Source organism: Centroberyx gerrardi, chromosome 20, assembly GCF_048128805.1.
Source record: "Centroberyx gerrardi isolate f3 chromosome 20, fCenGer3.hap1.cur.20231027, whole genome shotgun sequence".
In the NCBI taxonomy this organism is placed as follows: domain Eukaryota; kingdom Metazoa; phylum Chordata; class Actinopteri; order Beryciformes; family Berycidae; genus Centroberyx; species Centroberyx gerrardi.
The window spans coordinates 13,384,586-13,407,937 of record NC_136016.1 but is presented as its reverse complement, the minus strand read 5'-3'; the positions used below and the strand labels follow the sequence as shown (position 1 = coordinate 13,407,937).

The window sequence follows — 23,352 nt, the reverse complement described above, 5'->3', positions numbered from 1 at the left end:
CCCACCAAACCACAAACACACCCCACAGCTGGTGTGGACCCAGCCAAGTGTGTGGGACCAGGGCAGGATAAACAGGCATTGTTCTCAGTTAGCCGCACACACAGTGGATGAGACGGCCACCAGCGACAGAGGGTCAAGGGGCATGTGGCCGGCCATGGCAGGGGAACCGCTGGGCCCGGGAGGTACTGAACACCGTTAAGCCACGGCCCACTTCTTTAACATCGACCGAGCTGTGAGGCGACACATCAAATCGAGCCACTCTACTGAAAGATACGACTGAATGGAATTAAAAATCTGGGCTGTCGCAGAATTTGACACAGTCGAGAAACCCGGATAACGTCGTGCCGCAGGATCATCTGAGACATATGAAACAACATTTTTAAGCAGAGAATGCAGATTGTATTTATGAATTTGTGAATGCAACTTACAGAGAACATCAAAAGACGGTGGTCTGCGTGCAACCCTTCCTTGACTTGAATTATTAAATCTGTCGATGTCGCACGCGCCAGCCACCCCGCCATTATAGTGTAAATTGACAAACTTTTTCAAAACTACAACGGAAGCCACAGAAAGCTGGTTGATACTTCAAGAATGAGCTTTGATACCTCTCTGAGGAATACACTGTGCCTCAATAATGTGGTGACTGTCAGGAAGGAAGACAGGAAGAAATATGCTAACTGGTTAAATCTATTTAAGATCCAAATGAGCTTTTTTCCTATTTTAAGATAAAAACTAACCTTGATAATGAGAAAAAAAAAACATGAGTTTGTGTGTTTTTATGGATGGTTTATTTAGAAAGTGATATTACTGTTTTTTCTTCCTCCTGCTCTCTGAATTAAGAACTTCTGGAGGAACGCTGACGTTGTTTATTTTCATAGACCCCCTGTCTGTTTGTGTGCTATAAAAAAAAAAAAAAAAAAAAAAAAAAAACACCACCACACACCCACCCAGACAGACACACAGACACACACACACAGAGCCATGCAGATGCATGAATTTTCTTCGGGAGCAGAGCAAGGAGAAGCGGCGCCCGCTCTGTCGCCCGTACACCTCTCTCTCTCCCACCCTGGCTTGCCTTTGATGTGCTCCTGAAAATGTCACCAGTCGTGAAGGCGAGGTTTTTTTTTTTTTTAACGTTTTTTTTTTTTTTAACACCCCCCCTCCACAACACACACACACCCGCCCACCTCGCATATGAGCAAGACAATTTGCTGTCGCTCACTCATCCCCACCACTATCTTGAACCCCCGCCCAACCCCACCCCACCCCTTCCCAACCCAATCCAAAACAGAATACGTACCGGTCTCTACTGCTATCTGGTACCCGGCCTCCAGTCTCCGTGATGACCTTTCCAGCTTCTCTGTGTTGTCCAACAGATGTGCTCTCTGCAACAAATGGAAGAAAAATAAAGCCAGAGAAACAAACAAAAAAAAAAAAAATGATTGAGAGGGCTGGGACCCATTTCAAAGAAACACATCAACACTGTCACCTAAACAGACAGACCACATCCACAGCAACAACATAACACAGCCAGGTTGGCAATAACCATCATGGACGACAGTGTGTTATATGCTGATGGAATATCAAGCATATGCATGTTGAGGCTGACAATGTAAAATGTACTGTCGCCTCATCTCGGACATAAAATCGAGAGGCGCTGTAAGGTGTTTTGCTTCCTCATCTTGTTTCACAGCTCCAGCTTTCATTATTTGAAATTTTGCACAGAGGGCAGAGTTGAGGGAGGGAGTAATAAAATTAATAACATTGATTTGCAGCTTTCAAGGAAAAAAAAAAAAAAAAAAAAAAAAGAATAATGGTTGGCTTCCAACTTGAGGAGAAATGATTCAAGACAAAATCAACCCATTTACTCACTCAGTTGTAGTTAGTAATGGAACATATATAACATTGCTTTTTGAAAAAAGTTGGCAGACGGTGTAGCATGTTCATGGCCACAGCAGCTAGTGTGTACAAAAACCCTGACCAACAGGAGTGAATGAACAAAACCTGTGTTTTAAAGCCTGCCTATTGTTAATGGCAACATGGCTGCATTTTCACATCATTTGAAAAAGTTACAATATCCAAAGAGTCGCAAGGTTTCCAAAAGAAAGCCTTTTCAAAATTGGCAGTGTCCAGAGGGCTTAGGAAATAGTTAGGACAATGACAAAATCTACTTGACTTGTTAAATATCACTGTAGAGGTGTGAAAAACAATCATTTTGTCGAAGAAAACATAATGTTCATTTTTTCTAAACCTGATTTCTCCACATTTGCCATTAATGGACAAGCTTAACACCCCAGTAACTTGAAATCTATAGTAGACCAAACCAGTAATTCATGATACATGACTCTACAGCGAATCTCAAAGTAAAGTCCCCCGTATGTTGGCTTATTCATAGCTATCAACAATTGACAAGGCTGCCCATTGAAAGCATGGTGTTTTGAGAGCATATCAAGGAACGATGTGTTTCATAAATAATTAAGTAAGCAATTTGATCATTTTTCAAAGATGGAGGTGTTTGTGAGTATCACGGTGCTAGCTAGGGCTCTTATATCATGAGCACAGATAACATCAATTGATGGTATAACAGTTCCTAAGATACCGAGAAAACTACCAAGAAAGCCAGTGGTTTATTCTCTACGGCTACAGAATTCATCTCTGACAAGCAAAGCAAGAAAAGGTCTGATATGTTGATTGATGGCCTTGAGTTCCTTCTTGCTTCTCACACATATGAAAGTGACATTATGGTTTTCTTTCATTGTGTGCATGTATCCAATTACCCTTCCTATGTATTAACAGATAGACTATTACATACATTACATACATGCAGCATCTATGGAAAAGTATACAGAATCATGCTTTCTTTATTTTCTTGGCTTCACAAACCATTTGATTCAGTAAATTCCATTTCATATCCAAATAAAAAGAAATAATCAGAAAACACTACAGTTATACAAGGGCCGGGTGCTGGGCTTAAACTCTTGCTGGCACAAGAATCCTTGTTAACTTACGCCTGACATTTGTATTTGTCATGGCTGTGTGGTCTTTGTTAACCTGAACTCAATTAAATATCAATGTTCCCGGTATATAGAGTTTTCAGAAATGAGTGGAAATTGAGTGTTTCTATGCATCTTTGTTACTCCAGTGAGTTATTAGTTGAATGTTTTACTTGACGCTGTTTTCTTGATTCTTATGAACAGACTACACAGAGGACTTGTTAGCTCAACTAGTGCTAGCTAGCTCATCAGAGAATGTTTAAATTGTAGCATTGGTTTTATAGAGAAAGACACTGAAAATCGCTAAAGTTTGTTGTTTTAACATTGGCCTTTTCGTCAAAAAAAGATAGGTAGATATCCATAACCTGTAAGGCCCTTCATTGTTAGATTGTGTTGTGGCAATCCCCCAAATTTTGGATTAAGTTGAATTACATCTTTCTGTTTAATGAAAGCTCTTATGTATTTCAGTATTTGCCAGGTCCTGAAACAAATATGGGTACCAGTCCCAAAATCAAATAAGCTATGGTTGTATTTAACAGATTCTGATGTACTCTATCCAAGTTGAGTCATATTTGGACGGGTTTCAATTGATGCCAATGCATTAAGAATTTTATATTGTAGTTTTGTTTTACTTTATGTCACTGTCACAGTCACTTTTGGGATTTTAATAATACAGTATTTTAAATATTGGACAAATTGGCCATTGGTCATTATAGATATTTCAGCGATATTCATCGACTAGACTACTTTCACTATTTTACCAGTTACAACTCAAATATTTGGCCACATTTTAATAAATTACTTAATTCGAGTTTGTCAGCATGTGCATACTGTCTGTACATCGTTTCCTAATTAGCTAGTTAATGTCCTTATGCTGTGTAGCTAATTGGGTGCAGGCACTGTGCTGTGTATTCTAAATTATGTGCGGTGTTAATCTGCAGTTTATGTATGTTTGTTTAGTGCAAAGTTTCAGCCACCCATCTGACACATCGACATAAACAACCAAAACACCCACATATTGTCTACTGCTGCCACAAACTTCATCTAAAGGTCCAAACTGAGACCCAGGTTACACCCCATTCAAACTGTACTGCCTGAGGAAGAGAGGGTCACATAAACTTGGAAGACTTAAATGTCTACTAGATGTTGTTGGTTTTGATGGCCCTTCTAATATGCTATGTTAAGCAAGCTATCAGATGTAACACATTTGACACTCAAAAACAACCAAATGAATGACAACCCCCTCTCTGAAAAGGGTTTATGCCCGTCACATGAGCGAAGGGGACAGGGGGAGAAGTGAAATCTCTAGTTCTGGTTAAGCTGTCAAAAATGTGTACCAGCTAATCACTCAGAGGAAATGAAAAAAAAGAGGGAAAAAAAAATAAGACGACGACACACTTTTCAAAGTTTGACAATGAGAGGGATGGGAAAAGAGGCGGGAGGAAAAAACTCCCTCTGAACTCTTTTCTTTCCCTCGCTCCCTTTTTCTTCCCGCCGCTGACAGATGTCATTTAAAATTGCAGAGATATTTTTTAATAGTTAAAGGGAGGGCAGGGGGAGGATGGAGGGATGGGAGGGAGGATGGGTGGGTGGGTGGGTGGTGAAATGGGCTGCTGTGGTGGGAAAGAGACGGGAAGAGGGTGAGTGGGAGAGGAAGCAATGCATGGTGTGTTTCTGGCGAAGGGGGTGGGTGGGGGGTTCACATGGGTGTGGAAGTGGTAGTGGCATTGGCAGAGATGGTGGCAGTGTGCACGCTGCGAAGAAATGGATACCGGGCTCGGGCTTTAATGAGCCCCTATGGATCAGCTGAGATGGTGGGGACGTATTGACATGCAATGCTTAAGCTAATACACCTAGACCATGGCTGCAGTGCCTGTGTGTGCCTGGGAGCATGAGGCAGCCGGGGATACTGACAGAGTAGCGCGCTCCCTGGGTTCTTCAAAGAGCTCAAGTGATTAGTATGTTATCATTACCATTCGAAACGTGATTTTCCTATTCCCTCTCGGCAAAGGTGACACGTCTCGGGGAGACGGCCGGCAGACTCACTGCGATGGAAAGCCACTTCAAAGCTTTCTCCCCCTGAATTTCTCTCTCTCTCTTCTCTCCCTCGTTCTGTCTTCTTTTAGGGCTGGGGGGTGGGGGGGGTGGGGGGAGTGTGAGTGTGGGTGGGTGTGCGAGGTGTATGTGTGTGTGTGGAGGGAGGGGTGGGGGTGGGGGGGGGTGGAGGGGGGTAGTGGTGGCAGTGGCAGTGGCAGTGTATGTGTGTGTGATCATTAGAATAATGTGTCCCGAGTTTGACGGTGACAGAACCTGAAGTAAGGGGTGAGAGTTCAGCCACTAAAGATCCAGTAACGGCACACTGTGATGGCCCTCCTAATGAAACAATCCGGCAAGAACGCAGGACGATACCGTGAAAAATAATGAAAAAGAACATGTATAATTAAAACTAAATACCTCAGTACGCTTCAGGTACTCCCTGTCGAGGCTGATGTAGAGATGTCGCCTATAAACTTCATCTAAAATGAGATGACTTGTTCTCTCCAGGCAAGTAATTTTGCTCCAACAGATGAATGTTATACAACAAAAACAACAGTATGGATGCATAAACATCAGTGGGCTTACAAAAAGGAAGTGTTCAACTCAGATTTTGTTCGCCAGTTAGCAAGGAAAATCCAAGACATCCTCGTCAGCAATTTTGTTAAGAGAAATGCAAAGTGGCTGCCAGCCCCTAGTGAGCTACAACTTCCAATATCAAGGCTTGACCCCCATGGCTCTGATAGAAGCTATTGTGGAACCTTAAGAATAAGGCAAACGCACAGACACACATGCACTAACACCCATCCACGCACGAACACTGGCTTGCAATCAGGATCTGCCATTTATCTACTCAAGAAAAACCTAAGGGTCTTATCAAAATCACATCTGATCATCTCATGGAGCCTTCTAGCAAAGGATTTAAACACAATATATGATAAATATTGTGAATATATGAGTGCAGTGGTGCACCTCCGCCCCCCCCACCCGCCACTTCTGCCTATGCATGTATGCCTTTTCATCTGACACCTACATTTTGAACAAAGACCTTCTTAGGAACCACGAAAAATTGTGTTTTTTTGTTGTGCTTTTTTGCGTCAAGAAACACTCTCAGTTGTAAGTTATTAACAGGGAGCCCCAGAACAATGCAGCTGTAGCTCAAAAGAAATCTCTCCCCTCTTCTTTCGCTCTCCTGCCTTTTTTCAATATCAAACACAGGCGGTTACTATCACCATTTTCCAAAGTTCAGATGATTTCCTTATTATTTCAATAAGGGTGGGGGAGAGTCAAAGTGAATAATGATGACAGCTGTGATTCAGACTGACTGTGTGATCTTCTCTGCCGTTTGTTTGGGACTTGTAAGACGAGGAATTACAAGTGTCAAACAGCTGTGAATATGGGTGCTAAATATTTAAACATGTTTTCCAGCTGAAGAAAAAAAAAGTATAGTTTTTAAAAGCGGGGCTTAAGTGTGTATAAGCTGTGCCAGCCTTTGATTCAAATGCAGGAAGAGCAGGAGGGTAAAAGACTGCAATGGAGAAGTGCGATGGCGAAGAGGGCGCAGAATCAAGCCCGATTACACAGCTCGGGCCCTTCCAGACGGGGAAGACAGGTGAGGTAACTGAAGATGTCTCCTGACCCTCAGGCTAGGGGGAAATGCACAAAAATAAAAGATGGGAGGAAGAAGGGGAAACAAAAGTACAGCTAAATAAAAGAAAAAAGCATGATAACATGGCGTCTGGGCCAGGTTGGCGCTCTAAATTATGAATAGCTGTGAATGGAGAGGCTTTGATAGGAATTGAATTACTCAGCTTCAGGAGACAGTTCAGAAACCTTCTTGAACACTGTCTCACTCAAAGGCACATTTAACAACATAAGTACACTTCCACACACAAGTTCAGTCATGCTTCAAAGAAAGGCAACACCATGTAACCTAGAGAAACTGACAAAATCTGCTTCAGTAAAAAAAAGAAAAAGGAAATAAATACCACAATTTTGTCTAAATATGATCTACATGAGTATAAATTGAATTACCTCTATAATATAATGCTACAACTATTGTGAATACTACTTTATGATAACAAATAACAAATATTGTGATTACTGCTGTGTTTACAATTAACATACCAGCAAAGTGTTATTGAAATTTGACATTATAGGTAAGGTGCAACTGGCACCTGATCAAAAATGTGTAATTTACCTGGCTGTAGACATGGGTTATTGCTAGATATTCCAAGAATCAGTGCAGAAGCTTTATACCTAAAATAACTGCTTGTACACTTGCTTACAAAATACACTGCCTTGTGTAGAAGATCATAGCTGGTTTGATTTTTACAGAATTTTGGCCTGAACTCAATAAAGCGCCTCCTACAATCGTCAGATCAGGATTTTGGTATTTTTGCACATCTGATTTCCATTATCATGCATGCCATATCACATATCTAAATGTTGTTAGGTAAATATCAATCACATCATACTAGCAGATTGTGTGGTATCTTACCAACAGTAGAAATGCCAGTCAACAGACCTTCAAGCTATTCAGTCAAACACAGAGCAAAACAGCTTAGCAACCTGGTGTCTGAGGGAACATGATGTATGGACCGGTTGTAATGGTGGCTCCACATTATACCTGCTAAAAGGATTTTTTGTGTGTGTCTTGATGAGATCACAGATTAGTTTTGGTTCCATAGTTTCTGGCTTTGGTACAGAATTATGACCAACATAGAGGCCAATATAGATTATAGCGCTAAAGTATAACTTATACTGCTAACGTAGCTGGATGCAGGAAACTTCTCCTGAAAGGTATTATGAATAGTAAAATAAAGTTAAGTATATAAATAGTAAAATAATTTAAATGCCTATTAGCTTACATTCTTATTTAGCCAGAGTTAATTAACAGAACCGAAATTAGGGTGACAAGCAAGCTAATTAGCGAAGACAGCAACAAGCTAGCTACCATGCTTGTTGCTACTGGCTGTCTCCTGTAGCTAAGATATAACCTGTATTTAGTAAAAACTCATTTTCAGTGTTGTATGACTGTAAATTAAAATGTTCTATAGGTCTGTAGCTGACCTATAGAACATTTTAATGTGACAATTTCAAGAATTATTTTTTATGCCAGGTTTAGACCTGGCAATGTTTCTTAACCTGCCTGTTTATTTGAACTGACATTTGAGTTAAAGTACATAGACATGATTGGGGCAGTTTACATTTTATTTCCTTTGCCTCTTATCTTTAAGACTGCAACATTCACAGTCAAGTGTAAGAGCTATCAGATACATTATAATGTGATAGATGGAGTACATCTTTGGCAATGGTGGTGATGGTGTGCAATGGTGAATGAGGAAACAAATTAGACCGCACCAACTACCCTACTGTCTTTCACCATTATGATGATAACCTTAATCCAATTCATTACTAAAGGCAGAACGCAACTCATTTGGCCCCATTCATAAAATTAAGGGATGGTAAATCGTACAAGCAGCTGTTCCCACTTGAAACTAAGAAGTTGACCGAGTTCTGAATTATATTGGGCCTCATAACTGAAGCTATTCTGAGCCTTGCTTCATTTCCCAATATTTGTCTTCAAAAAGGAGTATCAGAAATAATATCTTATCTTCATTTTCAGATTTTTAAGGGAGGGGAAACTGGCCATCAATGCATTCATTATCTTTGGCTTGGCCTTTAGGCTGCTCAATCAGAGATTCAAAAAAAGTGTCCAAATGAGCTGATTTTAATTTTCTAAAGGAGAGAGGAGGGCAAATGGAAATTTCAGTGGGAAAGCAGAATTTAAAATGTTAAAAGCAGAGAAGCACTTACCTCCTCACGTAACTTTATCAACTGCATCGTGAAAGCAAAAGGGGGAAGAGAGAGAGATAGAAAGAGAGTGAAGGAGAGATAAAAAGCAGAGACATGGCAGGAAGGAGATCAGTCATGTGGCTGGGTACAGAATTAACCTTGACGATTTATCTGTTTGCATGTTTAGCATTTGGAAATCACAAGACAAACACATTAAACGAAGCTAAACACGCCACTCGCGCTGACTTTTTTGAACAAACAAAGATCAAGTTCTGGCGCTGTCACATTAAACAAAGAGAGGGAATGGATTGCTCGACTTGCGACGTCTCAACTAGCGTTATCAAGGAAGTCACATCACAGAACTTGATATGGCAAGAGAAAAGAAAAAAGGCTAGAATACAGTCAGCACAGTGAGAAAATACAGTTTGGGTACAGTATGAATAAAATCTTAAGGAAATTGATATTGCATCTGTCATTTTGCTGGATTCTATGGAAAAGCAGAAAAAAAACTGTGCTTTTTTAACTGAGATGAGGAAATGCTGAGCCACTGTCCATCAATGCTGATACGTTGTCAATATTTCATGTACCTTATGTATCTCAATAAAGGTGCCTGCTGCGTAGATTATGTATGGAAAGTCATGTGAGGCTACCGGTGTGTATACATATACATAAATACATAACAGTGCAGCTTATTATTGGGACAGCCATGGATCATGAAAAATGAATCTTAGCATAGCTATTCATTTTTGATGAAAGAGAATAGCAAATCTAAAGTGAAGTAAATAGGAGATGCTACTAGGAGATGCTACTCCTATTCCCTGTCCTGGGAAACCTTGCATCTTTGATAATGAGTCAGACATTCGAGGAAAGGCAATAATCCCATTTACCATTAATCAAGCCTAATCACAATTAAAAGGTTGCTTCCATGGCTCATTCTCAAGTGACGACTGAAGAAAAAGAAGGAGAAGGCTGAGGCTTATCATGGGATTGCAAAACATTTGGCAGAAATAGGGGAAGGACAAATTTCTTGATTTGTCAGCCTTTGCAGGTGATTTTTTTTATCTCTATTTCTTGGGCAAGATTAAAGGTTAGCAGATCTAAAGGGAGGCTCAGGGCCACCATTACTTCTCTCTCATCTCATTTTGTATGTTCTATTAATTTTGAATTTTGTGGGTTTGAAATAATTTGCTATCATATCAGAAAAAGGCAGAACTTGGATCCTGAATTACAAACTTGATTGTTGACTAAAAGGTTAAAAAAGAAAAAAAAGAAAAGAAAAAGTAAACCTGGCTGGGACAGGTCAGGAAATGGCAGCCTCCTCAATGTTCAAATAATTCAAAACAAGTGACACACTGAGGGGCCGAGAAGCACCAATTCTGTCTTTCAGCACCTACTGTATGACAAGGATCAGTCGAAGAAGTGTCATTTAATGTTTGCACCCATCTTATGTTGAACTCCTCTTAAATTACAAAGTAACTTTACTGTGCTGAATAAATACAACATGTCTGTTTTTATTCCACCACTGGTAAACACATGAATAATCTTGTCATACAATAATGAATTGAGAATGATATTTATACTTGAAAACATGAACAGCCTAAAACAAAAATCTCAAATGTTTCATCTATTAGAACATTTTCTTTGTCAAGTCACAACCTCCCCCCTTTTAAATTTAGAAGCCATCTCTAAAATAGTTTATTCATCATTTTTTTCTGGGTTTTTTTTGTTGGTTTTATTTATTTATTTTTTATTTTTTCAAATTAAAACAGTATGGCAAAGATGGATCATTTTAAAATTGAAAATAAAAAATGCTGTCACAATATTTGTAACAGCAAGCATAAATGTATATGTTTCTCTACACAGCCTTGGAAATGTCAGCAGTAACACGAACCACTTTGCAGAGTGGAAACTGTCTTTTCTACCTTAAGTAACAACTCCCTACCAAGAATGCATTATTGACGAGGCCAAAGTTTAAAACTACACTATAGATGTGGTTATTTAGGGCTTGAACAAGCCCAGCAGATCCTGCGATCCCTCACCCCAGTCCTGCCATCTGAGTCAATGGGTACCAAACAAAACTTGTTCTAGCTCATTTGTGCTGCCTGACTGATTGCAAGTCCTCGTGGAGGATTTGCTGAAACTATATGAGGGGTTTGTTGCATAGCGTTTCTTCTTTCTTCCCATTTAGCTTTATTTTTTCCTTTGGCATCCATTCTTTAGTATAGCCAACGATGCTAGCTTTGCTCGAGAGATATAGAGTGGTAAACACAGAATATTGTAAATGTTATAATTACTCCTGCACGAGCGCCTTTCCTTGTGTTTTTGTGATGCCAGCCAGTATTCAAAATTGCACTGCTGCAATTTTTCTGTTATGATAATCAGCAATTTTTTTCAAACAAAAGATTTTTTTTTTTATCCAATACGGAATTCGATACAAGTGGTAATCTGCTTCCTTTGTAGCCTGTAAAATCTGGTCCATGCCGGCTCAAACCAGCACAATCTCTTGTGGCCAAGCCTTCTGCTGTGACTGAAATCGAAACTATTCCGTATAGCGTTCGTGTGTGAAAAATGTGTGTGTGCACTTGCTGCTTTGTGTGTGGTGTCTGTGTGTGTGTGTGTGCGCACACCAACGTTTGTGCGTGTGTTGCATGCAGAGGAGAAACAGAAAGAAAAAATGTGCAATGGTAGCCTACCACATTATTAAAAAAACGAGTGATAGTGCCAATTCAGTCTCTGTCCGCATACAGATAACGAATAAATGCCGAACTCTATTAAATCGTCCTTTAGCCATTATCGCAGGGCCAACACGCCATTTTCAGAACTTATGACGGCTCCCTATTTACTTAGCTATAAATCCTTGCCATGTAACCAACAGATTTGTGACTGGTAATGATCTGCTCAGCCAGGGCTATATGAAATGATCCTGACCTCTTTCAGATCGTCAGGAATTAAATTGACCGACTTGCCCCGGCCCCCACCATCCTTTCCCCTCTCCTATCGCCGCCGTCTCGTTCGATAAAAAACCCTGAAGTTCCGAGCACTCCACTCACAGCAAGACCAAGACTCGTATTATCTCCACAAGTTTTAAAATGAAAATGAGGTAAATATGGCACCTGGGAGAAAAAGGGAAAATATGTATCATCTATTTACTTTGCTTTTGCCCCCGGTTGACATTAACTCTTTCCATGCCTGCGTGCGTGTGTTTTAGATGCATCATTATCATTTTAGGAAGAAAAAAAAAAGTTTCACAGTAGGCAAAGATGATTATTATTCTACTTTCACTATTTCATAATCAATAGTTCATGTATTAAACATATTAAGGCTTTAAGTTACTCCTGGAAAGCAATACTTGACAGAATTAAAAATAGTCACTCAGCAAGGCAGAATTTTCAAATGCATTATGTTTAACCTAAAATTACAAACATGTTTTTAGGTAAATATAATTTATCTAATTTGTAGCAAACTGTATAATACACATCTAACATAAATTGGGATTTTTTTTTATTGTTGATATTACATTATGTGAATATTTGAAGTGAGAATGGATATTGTTCTAAGGTTTAACTGCAACATTCAACTTTTTTTTTATTTTTCCCTGACATGCATGTCTCATAAAAAACAAAAACAAAATCTAAATATTTCAGTGCACTGCATTGCTGGAAAACCTGCTCAAACCTATTTTAGCAATATAATCCTCATAAAAAAAACAAATAATTGCTAATTATTGTTGAATAAAGCAGCAACAATTACCAAAATTAATAATATTACTTGATATTATCAATAGCGTCTCCACAATATTAAGCCTACTGGTGCATTTTATTATTTCAACAAACAATTTTCTTTAAGATGTGTAAATTCTATGTTTATGAATAATTACGTTTAAAATTTGTGTGCATACATTTTTGAATGAAATAGAAATGGAAACATTTGAAATTAGATATGATACTTTTTTTTTCAGCTTTCCCTTGACAAGATGTTGATAGAACTCATCAGTGTCTTAAATGTGACATTTCTGACAGCAAATCTCCTTCCAACTTCTGCATAAAATGTCAGAGTCACTTTTGTGTCTCGCTAATTTGCCAGGAATATGCATATCAATTACACATCTTGGCTCGTGATACATATGTTTCTAAGATGTGTAGTTCATGGGTCATCATTGAAATGGTAATAGGGAAGCGTTCAAAAACAACAAAAAAAAAAAAAAAGACGAGGCAACTTTATTTAGCTTTGCTCAGCTGTGAATCATCTAAATATACTTTTATAAAGCTCTGTGGGACTAAATGTGCAAATGTGCATTTGAGTATTCATCTTTGTCTTTTTTGAGTGTGCATGCTTGCAAATGTAGAGTATTTATTTGTGTGTGTGTCTCTGTGTGTGTGTGTGTGTGTGCCTTGAGACACAGCAACCCCTGTAAGTTGACAGCCAATTCTAAAGGAAATATATAATTATTCAAAGGACGTTTGGTCATAGTTGAGAGTGGCTGCTTATGAGTGGCAGCTGTGCAGGTGAGCAGTAGGTAAGCGCGTCTTAAATGTTAAAACGCTGCTTGCTGAATCCGTTGATGTGCCGCTGTTTTGATGCAGCACTTCAGACATTTATTCAAAACAATATAAGTTTAAAAGAACATGTGGCATATTTTGGGCAATTAAGATCACAATTCAAGATAGTTGTTTTTCTTCTTCGTTGCCACTTTCATATCTGCTGTGAATGAATCTTTTTGTAGACATTGCTAATTTCTCATGTTTTTTGTATTGGCTTCTTGTGGTCTAGTGACAATGAAAGAAAGATTTCTAATGTGTTCTTTATCTGTTGTTTATATCCCTTGAATTCAACAAGCTGTACTAAGATATTCAAACAAAATGTCAGTCACTGCCGTCTTTTTATAAACAATATACCAATATTGAATATGTTTGATAGATAATAGATTATAATATCTAAGAAGACAAAAAGAATTTGAGATTTTTGATCAAAGGCTATTATTAAATAATAAATAAAAACATTTAAGAGCCAAATGATGATTTCTATGGAGTATTACATCAAAACATTTCAACGATTTTCTGATACTAGTTGTCAACAATACTAGAACCCGCGTCCCTATTCATTTTGAGTATCTGCATTGTGCAGGTTTTGCCTCCCTTGGAGTTTAAAGGATGAGAGATCAAGATTTTGGGAATTCTGTGTGTGTGTGCGTGTATGTGCGTGTGTGTGCGTGTGTGTGCGTGCATGCGTGAGTGTGTATGTGTGTATGTGTGTGTGGACACTGGTGGAGGATCTTTTGTAGGCCTAAGTCCACACCCGGCTGGAGAACAGCTGTGGGGCGGTTGGAGTGGGGGAGGCTAAGGTTTTGGAGTTTGGGTTGGATTGTGTGCATGTGTGTATGTGTGTGTGTGTGCGTTTTGGTCACAATCTGGCTTTGGCCAGACACTGGTCCCATGCCCTGAGCCCACTCACTGGCAGCCTGGCCAGCTTTGCATTAAACAGTGTTCCTTCCGCATGACTAGGTGACAATACTGTGGTTGTGGCCCTCGACGGCCCCTATGAGGGGCCCTCCTCCTCACCCTGGGGGCCAGTCAGCCACCCACACCGGAGTCCGGCGGGCCCCTGATTAGCACCTCACCTGGTTCTCCGAGGAGCTGGCGTCATCCCCCAGGAGCTCGTTGCGCACCTCATCACTGTAGGCAATACGTGACCTTTTCTGCAGGGGGAGGAGAGGGAGGAGGAAGAAGGAGGAAAAGAAGAAGAGAAGGGGAAAACAGAAGAGAGCAGAAAGAGAGAAAACAAGGGGGAGAAATATGCCTTAGTGCCGTTGTTGGTGGAAAAACAGAAGAGACATTCCTTAAGCACGAGAGCCCCCTAATGGAACTCCCTGACAAACTGAGCCTTACACCTGCAGGTTGTGTGTGTGTGTGTGTGTGTGTGTGTGTGTGTGTGTGTGTGTGTGTGTGTGTGTGTGTGCGTGTGTGTGCTCCCATACAACACTTGTATTGACGACACGTACATCTGGGTTTGTGCCCATGCCTCCTTCCAAGGTGATCTACCTAGTGCACTTGTGCCACAGAAGTGGTGGCAAAGACCTCCCCCCTTGCCCACTTAAACAAATACAAGTTGAGGGATAAAAAACCCTCATCTTGTGTGCATGGAGAGGCTGTGGAACTGGGGACAGGGGAAAGGGCCAGGGAGATGTATTATGAGGAAGTATCACTTGTCAGCGCTAAATCTTTTCTGGGGGCTGTCACTGCTGTCATCCCAGTGCAGTGGCAGGCTCTGTGATAACACCGATGCTGAGACTCAGACAGGGAATAATTCATCACCCATTGGCGGCCCATCAGATTTGGGGCTGCCTCTCTCTCTCCCTCTCTCCCTCTCTCTCTCTTTCTCTCTCTCCAGATAGGCTGGGAAAAGAGGGAATGCCATGTCCAAAAAAAAAAAAAAAAAAAAAAAAAAAAAAAAAAAAAAGACAAACACTCAGACACACACATTTCATGCACACTTCAGAGTGTGCCACCTCCGATTGTGGAAGAGTGGGCTGCCGTTGTACCGCTTGTTTACAGACGCCCGACCCGTGGAAAAACAGCCTCTTGGCATGCCCTCTAAACTAAATACACACCAGCAGCAGACACAGAAAGTGTTTACTAAGCCTCCTTCGCTTTCTCTCCCTGCCTTGACAGGGTTTCTAGGTGGGCTGCAGGAGGTGGGCAAAATCAAAGACAAATACTAGCATAGGAATGAAAATATCACTTTTTCTCAACATGAATTCTCTCTATTTTCTGTATTTACTTAGTCCTCGATTCTAAATAAATAAAACAAAGACTGGGAATCAGTGTAGGAACACCAATTACCTGGTGGGGACATTTTTTCTCAAATACAGTATCCTTTCCCAGTATCTTTCTATTATCAGTGAAAGTTTGGAGAAGCTATTGCAAAAAGGACTTTGATGCCACTTTCCACGAGAAAAGCGCAAACCAAAATTGAAAATGCCAAATCTAACCTCAAGAATGACGATATCAAGTTCCTTGATTGAAATAACTTTGGAACCAATCACAATCAGGCCAGCTGATTTTTTTTTTATTTGTCTCTCCTCATAATCTGGAGCAGTGAGTGGAAAGCCATGGCTGATGTGATTTGGCTGTTGTTATCGTGATGGCGAGGGCCACAGTTCTCTGGAGTAATTACTGACTAGACGGAGGGCCTGATTGACCCGGACCACAAAACCCATTAGATAAAGAGAGCACCCAAACAATACACTCGGCAGGCAGCTACTCAACCACGGGGACCTAAGCTAACCACCAAACAGCTACTGTGGGGAAAAGAGAAGATCCGCAGCATGGACTCAAAAAAAACACAGCGTCGGCCCTCCTGACACACATTACCACGGGAGATCGACACCTCGTGTATCAAATAGCAGCGGTGAACCTGCTGTTTTCAGAAGTTTTTGCAATTTTTTTTGTAATTCCTTTGTAACAGTTACCACTTAGCTCAATTATGTTGAGAGTTGTTTTTTTTTCCCTTCCAGCACAAGCAAAAAATAAATACAATTTGTAAGTTTGTCTTTTTTAGTTGCAAAACCAAATTCTGTTACCTTCCAAAAAATACAGTATATAATTGATTGATGCATGTCTGTATTATACAAGATTCTTCAAATCACACATGTCAATTTGCTCTCCTCAACACCCTTCCAATTAAGGTCAAAGTGTATCATAGAAGTTTTTTTGTTTGTTTTTTACTTCTAAATCCCAGCCTCAATGGTAATTTCTGCAGTAAATTTAGAAATATATGCAGTAATAATCGCAGTAATCATATCTTCTGACTAAAAAAAAAATGTTTTTAAAATTCTTTTTTTTTTTCCATTACAGTCCTAATTTCTATTTTTTTTATTTTGAAAAAGCCCCATCTGCCGTGAGCAGGTCAATACGTGGTCACTTGGCTGCTGTTGTCATGAAATTAAAGGATTTTCAGACTGGAGTGAAACTAGAAAGACAATAAGCATCAATCTGGAGACGGCACATACACTCGTACACAAGGCACACACACAGATTTTTTGCCGGGAAAACACCCACATATTCCATTTAAGTCGAGTTTCATCTTAAAGAGCTGCAGTGCAACTTAGGGGAAAGACGACTTCACCAGTAATTGAGACGAGGAAGCCTGGGAGAAGCATTGATTTGAATGTTAAGGCTTACGTCGCCTTCAAACCATATGCAGGGTTTTTTTGGTATTTCTAAATAGCTGTTTGTTACAGATGAGTGTATGAAGCGTTTCTGCAATGAGCACAGCACAGATAACAAAGAAAGTAGAAAGAATGGAAAATGTCACGGAAATAAAAGACTTGCCGCTACTTCCCCTGTACCTATATACTTGAGGTTTTGGATTCCCCCTCCGGAAAACAACAGATTCCTGAGTGATTATTGCCTTCCTATTTGATGTAAAACAAAAACAGCTGTGCAATATTGACTGCTTAACCCAGTGATGGATTTTAATTACAAGTTGGGGTGTTATGCAAAAAGGCACAACTCATAGGGTTGGACAGCCTTTTCTAGGATTTTTGACAACAGGGTTGCTCTTGAGGTCAGGAAAGTAGATTTAGCCTATCAGTTATTGGAGCAGACCTGTTCCACAATAAAATCTTACAACTGAGCATATGACTTAAAAGGAGATTTCATAAAGAAAATGCATTGAAACTGTCTCATTCTAGTTATTATGTGGTGAAGATTGAGCTCTGGAATTAATGCATCTAAAACAAGATGAAACCAACTGATCAGGCTTTGTAATCTAAAAAAGAATGAGCACTTTCAGAAGATACCTTATTGCTCAGAAAAGAAAAGAAAAAAAAGAAGCTTTTTTTAATCCTTTTGAAAGGTCTGTCTTTTGTCACTTTTTTAATCTTGGGTGAGAATTTGCTTCTATTCCCGGAAGCACACAAAAAAGTACAAAGATATATCTTAACTTTATGCAAAGTGGCCAGCCTTTAAAACTCTACACATCTCATCAAATGTGGAGATGGAGGTGCTGGTGTCCTGTCAAAAACACACGTTTTACCTCTGTTGACATGGATGGCAGAAGAAAAAAACGATTCTTCTTCACCCATCAAAATGTAATTACATATGCATGCATAACAATTCATATCAGATATGCTAATCATTAGGAATGATCCTCTAAGCAGCAAATGATATTTATATAATTATAACAAATATATGAATCTCTACTTTCTGCACAATCCCTGACTAGTATATGGGAACATAAGCGTATATAATGTATAAATAAATGTCTTGATATTTAAGTTTCCTCCATCAAATTCCAGACAGGAAAACAATAAATCTATAAAAACATCTGTTTGCAAAAAAAAGAACATTTATCAGTAATTGCAAAAACACTGCACACACATTTTAAACAGTTGACTATCACCATCTTTGCAAATGAAGAAGAAAAAGTTCCCTCTGTATAAACTACCAGAATAATTAAAATCAAATAAACTGATATTCATTATACATATTTTCTATGCCCTCCAACTCCCCTCCTCGCTTTTTGCCCAGTGCAACGAGCGACACAAGGACAAGCGCAAATAATTGTGGCGCCTGGAAAGCTGAAAAATGTAAACAGTTCATTAGATGGGAAATAAAAGGCGTAAAAATACCCAGGGGCAGAGTGTAATGAGGGGCCCTGAAGTTCCTCTGCAGACGCTTTTTCCCTCCACTTTCCCGAGCTTTTCCTTTTCGCCCTGCACACACGGCTGGTGGCATAGCGTGAAGAGTAATTAACCATATTCAATTTACAATACTATGTTCCATTACAGGCTTTTTCAACAGTGGGAGAGCGGCTGGCCGTTTCCAAATTTGGACTTAATGACACTTATGTCCAGCTCCGCATGCTGGCCACAAATTGGCATTTAACCTTTCATTTTCCCAGTCGTCATCACCGTACCTCGTTGGAGAGGAGCTGCTCCACAAATGTGGACCTCTTAACATATTGGAGCCCCCATTTTAACATGACTCTCAGTTGAGCGTGCAATGCATACAATTAAAAACAGTATACAGAAATAATTTTGTTCTGGTATTTTAATATCCTTAAATATCTTGTCAAAACAGAAAAATACAATCTAAAAATACAAAAGTCTCAAAATCAGCTATAAAATCACAATAATGTGGGATAATGAAACGTCTCTAACTGCGCGCAAGGATGTGTACTAAACTCAAAAGGTTATCTATATCACTTCCTTTCCTCCTCCCACTGTGATATTTTCCCAGGTGATGTGTGGACCGGTGCCAGCAGGTCGCTCTCTGGTTCCCCCCAGAAGCAGGGGCAGAGGTGGCCTGATGCGGCATGGCGTTAAAAGGAAGCCGAGACCTTTAAGCAGGCACAAGTATCACAACAGCATCTTAAATAATGCATCTCTGCTTGGCAGGGGTTTAACACACACACACACACACACACTCTGCCAGCACAAAGGAAACCACACACACACAAAATTGTTGTCTAGCTTCTTCTTCGCTCCTTCAACGCAAACAAATTGGGAGAGGTTGTTCAATTAAGTAAGTGTCCTTTTTAAATGCATTTGATACATTATCAGATGAAGGCAAGCGGCTACAATTGAGATTGTCACAGGAGGGTGTCATTTGTGCCTTTGTTTTGTCGTGGTCTTTGGTGCCATCAAATTCTCCACTCCTGTCTATCGTGTGTGTGCGTGTGCATGCTTTGCGCATGCATGTGTATGTAGGATGGAGGCTTCTACGAGCCTCTGCATCCCGGGGAAACCTCCTTTAGAGAACGTACATGTGCCACATATGTGAACGGTAGCCCGGTGTGTGTTCTCTCCCTTAATAGAAGTGCAGCAGTGGTAGAGAAGCCGGAGCCTTAGATAACAGCATGGGGCCTCTCATTAGCTCACAGGTTGGTGCTTTGGTGGCTTCCACGCACACGGCATTGTGTTGTACTTCCATGAAAAACCTGAAGGAGTCTCACCGAAGCTGTTGTCGAAAACACAAATAAAGGTGAATGATCAACCGCGGCGAGGTAATAAATGAGCCTGCGACATATCTAAACAGGTATGAGGTGAGGGGATTTTTTTTTCAGGGTGACAGTGTATACGGTGCATCAGCTTCAAAAAGATCTGGTGTCATTTACTTTAAAAAAACGACACTCGGTCAGAGACGGCAGTGAAAAAAGCATGAAACAGCCTTGTAACTTCTCTTAATCAGTCAAATTCAATAAACATTAAAAATGATAATTCCAATTTAAGCATCACATTGCTATGTCTATCAAAGATTTATATATTAGATTGCGAGTAAACAGACTTAGATTTCATCTCAGGGGGAAAATATCTAGCCTTTCACTGGTGATAGAGTACACTGTTCTGATAGGGGCCTTTCATGCTCCTACCTCTGTGATACCGGTGGTGTATTTCCCTGTCAAAGTCATTTCTATTGCTAAGTAGAGCCGAGATCAGTCAATAAGCCTAACGACTGTACCCACAAAGCAAGAGGGCGAGAGACGGCAAGAGAAGGGAGGAGGGGGAAAAGGATTGCAAGTGAACTCCAAACAAAAGAGCAAATTCGAAGAGAGCTTTGATTGAAGAAGCGCCATATACTTTTTGAAGGCCGAGGGATCATCTCTCAATGGTTATTTCTTTAAGGCATGAGGGCCCGATTAAACCCAATATTAAAATATGGAGGCGCTTCTAATGAAAAATCAAAGGCCCCTGTTTCTCCTCCCACCCCCCCGCATCCTTCCATCTCTCTCTTTCCCTCCTTTCTCTCTTGTTCTCATTTTTTCTCCCCCTGCACATGGCCGTGCAGGAGAGAGGGGAAAGAAAGAAAGAAAGGGAGAGTGGAGAGAGAGAGAGGGGTAGAGAGAGAAAGAGACAGAGAGAAAGAGAGAGAAAGAGAGAGAAAGAGACGGAGGGTTATAGAGACGAGGGACCTAGGCGCTGGTGGTGCAAAACATAGAGACAGACAGCAGTGGTTGGAGGAGTAAATCAATAGAGCAGAGCCGTCGGGGAGACGGGCAGCCTGGGCAAGGAGAGAGAGGAGAGAGAGGAGAGGAGAGAGAGGGGGAACCAGCACAGGGGCCCAGGCTCCGATCACAACGCTGGCTTCTGGCGTGCAGTGGGGAATAAAGTGGGCCTCCCCGGGTCAGCACCAGAGAAAAAGGTGAGATTAGAGGAAAGTGGAGGAGGGATTTTCACAGAGTGGAGGGAGGGAGAGGGAGGAGAGGTGGGTGTTTGGGCGGGTGACGAGGAGAGGGGGGGGGGGGTTAGGAGATGTGCATTGCGGGATACCTGGCAAGCCAGGGACCAACCGGCCCATTAGCCTGTGGCTACCTACATATGGTTCACTGAACCCTCTGCTGAGAAGAACTCCTCTACTATCAGTCTTTCCATCTTTTTTTAAAGAAAGAAATACCTTCACTTTTAACCCTTTCTCTGCTTTGGAAAGAGGTTCACTCCTGACCTCGATTTATGATTCATTGTTGTTTGATGTCTATTCTTGGAGTGTTATCTAAAAATGAAAAATGTAAAAATAAATAAATAAAAATAAAAAAATAAAAAAAAAATAAAAACCTAGACACAAAGGGAGAGGAGCTGGGCCTGGTGAGCATGTGCGTGCGTCTGCGTCTGCGTGTGTGTGTGTGTGTGTGTGTGTGTGTCCACCCGTCAATCCATCTATGGAAATGCACAGAGAAGACTATCTTCTTCAGTGCCTTGCCTTTTCTTGTAATGTGACCATTGTTTGTGCTGAATAGCTACCTCATTAGCATAAGAATACAGCAGCATACATAGGGACTTAGCCAGATCATTACCGCTATATATTTATGTATACTTTCTTATTTCACTAGCCAGGACACATTCAAATGCTGATGAGGCCAGTAAGGCCCTCTTCCAGAGCCCTTCCAACATGTGCCCTCCTGAACTTCCCAATACACTTACCGGTTTCCTGGGAATCTGCAGGTTTTGTACTGGAATTCACAACAGTTATCCTAAAACTATGAGAAATAGCCAATTGAGGGCTGTAAAGAAGACTTGTTTACACCTCTTAAGCAGATTTGAAAAAGCAGCAGAATGGGGATACACAATAACACGTTACACTAAACCCAGGGGGGGGTTCACTACAGCAGAGAGTCCAATGGCTTATTCACATTTAGGGTCATAAAAAAGTGAAGACCTCTAAGTATGTTTTGTGAATCTAGCAATTTAGGTTCTAGCATCCATTATGTTGATTATGCTAATTATCCTTTAGCTAACCTACTTAGTCCATTTCAACTTATTGCAGTGTACCATTATTCAAGCAACAGCGTCCATGTACATGGAAAAAAAAATACTCGTTTTGTGAACAGAAAATCCAAAGGGCTGCTGCAAACAAAACAAAAAAAAAAAAACAATTTTGGAATTTGATAGACGAGCTATTCAAGTATTTACAATTATTTTTTGAAATAGGGCTTAGAAAATTCATTTTTTAAACACTAAAACTTGAAACTTAATTTATTTTACTACTAGGAATTCTTGGCCATTTGATATAAGCAAAAAATATGTGTTATACGCAACAGATTATTTCTGAGTAGAAATGTACAAAGACAAAAATCCACAAAAAGCTTGACAATGCAGAACAAACAAGTGCTCTGTGGTGGCAAGGGAAACAAAACTAAAGTGTTTAGTCTCACTGCAGGAGTGGGCTGATGCTCTAATGGCGGCCAACCTCTGGGATAATTGAACAAATCCTTAATTCATCCTCCACAATGTAATTCTGATCAAGGCCACAGCCAGATTCCACTGCAGGCTTCAAAAAACACAGAAAAGGCAAAATTGTTGGTCGCTGAGAGCAAAAACACTTTCCCTTTCTCTCTGGCACGCTCCCTCATTAGAAACACTTACGGATGAGAGGGGGAAACCAAGTTTGATTGTGTGTCCGCATGTGTGCGTGTGCGCGTGCCTGTGTGTGTGGGTGGGTGTGTGAGTGGGTGGGTGGGTAGGAGGGGGTGGGGGGGTGTAAAACATGTGTAAACATGGGGCTTTAACGACGGGGAAAGCCACCAGCAAGCACCAGCGAAGACGCAATGCAAAGAGTTCTTCCTCTATTTACCCCTTTCCTCACTCTCTCCTTCTCAGAGGCTCCCTTATTAAAAAGCAAATGCCACCCCCCAAAAAATAGAGGAAAAAAAACACAGGCCTATAACCCAATGATTCATAATATATTTCATAAATACTTCATGAATCCCTCCACCATACTTAAGCCAGTCTGGCAAAAAAGAAAACATTGTCACCTATTCTAGTACCCGCTTGTCAGCACATCACTGGGGAGTGGGTGTCACATGTCACTTCTGGTTTACACTAGTACGTGGGACAGGCTCAGCGCTCGGAAATCGGGGGTAGGACAGAAAGAAGAACAGAAAGAAAAGTGAAGGGGAGGTGGAAAGGGGAGTATAGAGAAGGAGGAGGAGGAGGAGGGGGGGAGTTATCATATCATCGCCCCATGTCTTTATATTTTCTCCCTTATTATCTTTGGCCCCCACTCACTCCAGTCACTCAATCACACAAGCC

At 40.6% G+C, this 23,352-nt stretch overlaps 1 protein-coding gene across 2 annotated transcripts in view; it reads right to left on the bottom strand.

The window, feature by feature from the left end:
- The window catches only part of vti1a (vesicle transport through interaction with t-SNAREs 1A), a 126,167-nt gene that overhangs the window by 87,062 nt on the left and 15,753 nt on the right, over window positions 1–23,352 (bottom strand). For both annotated transcript variants that reach the window (XM_071914797.2, XM_071914799.2), the window contains exons 4-5: window positions 14,443–14,520; window positions 1,301–1,385 (exon numbers count right to left, since the gene is read on the bottom strand). In XM_071914797.2, the coding sequence (XP_071770898.1) occupies window positions 1,301–1,385; window positions 14,443–14,520 (163 nt within the window). The remainder of the gene's footprint in view (window positions 1–1,300; window positions 1,386–14,442; window positions 14,521–23,352) is intronic.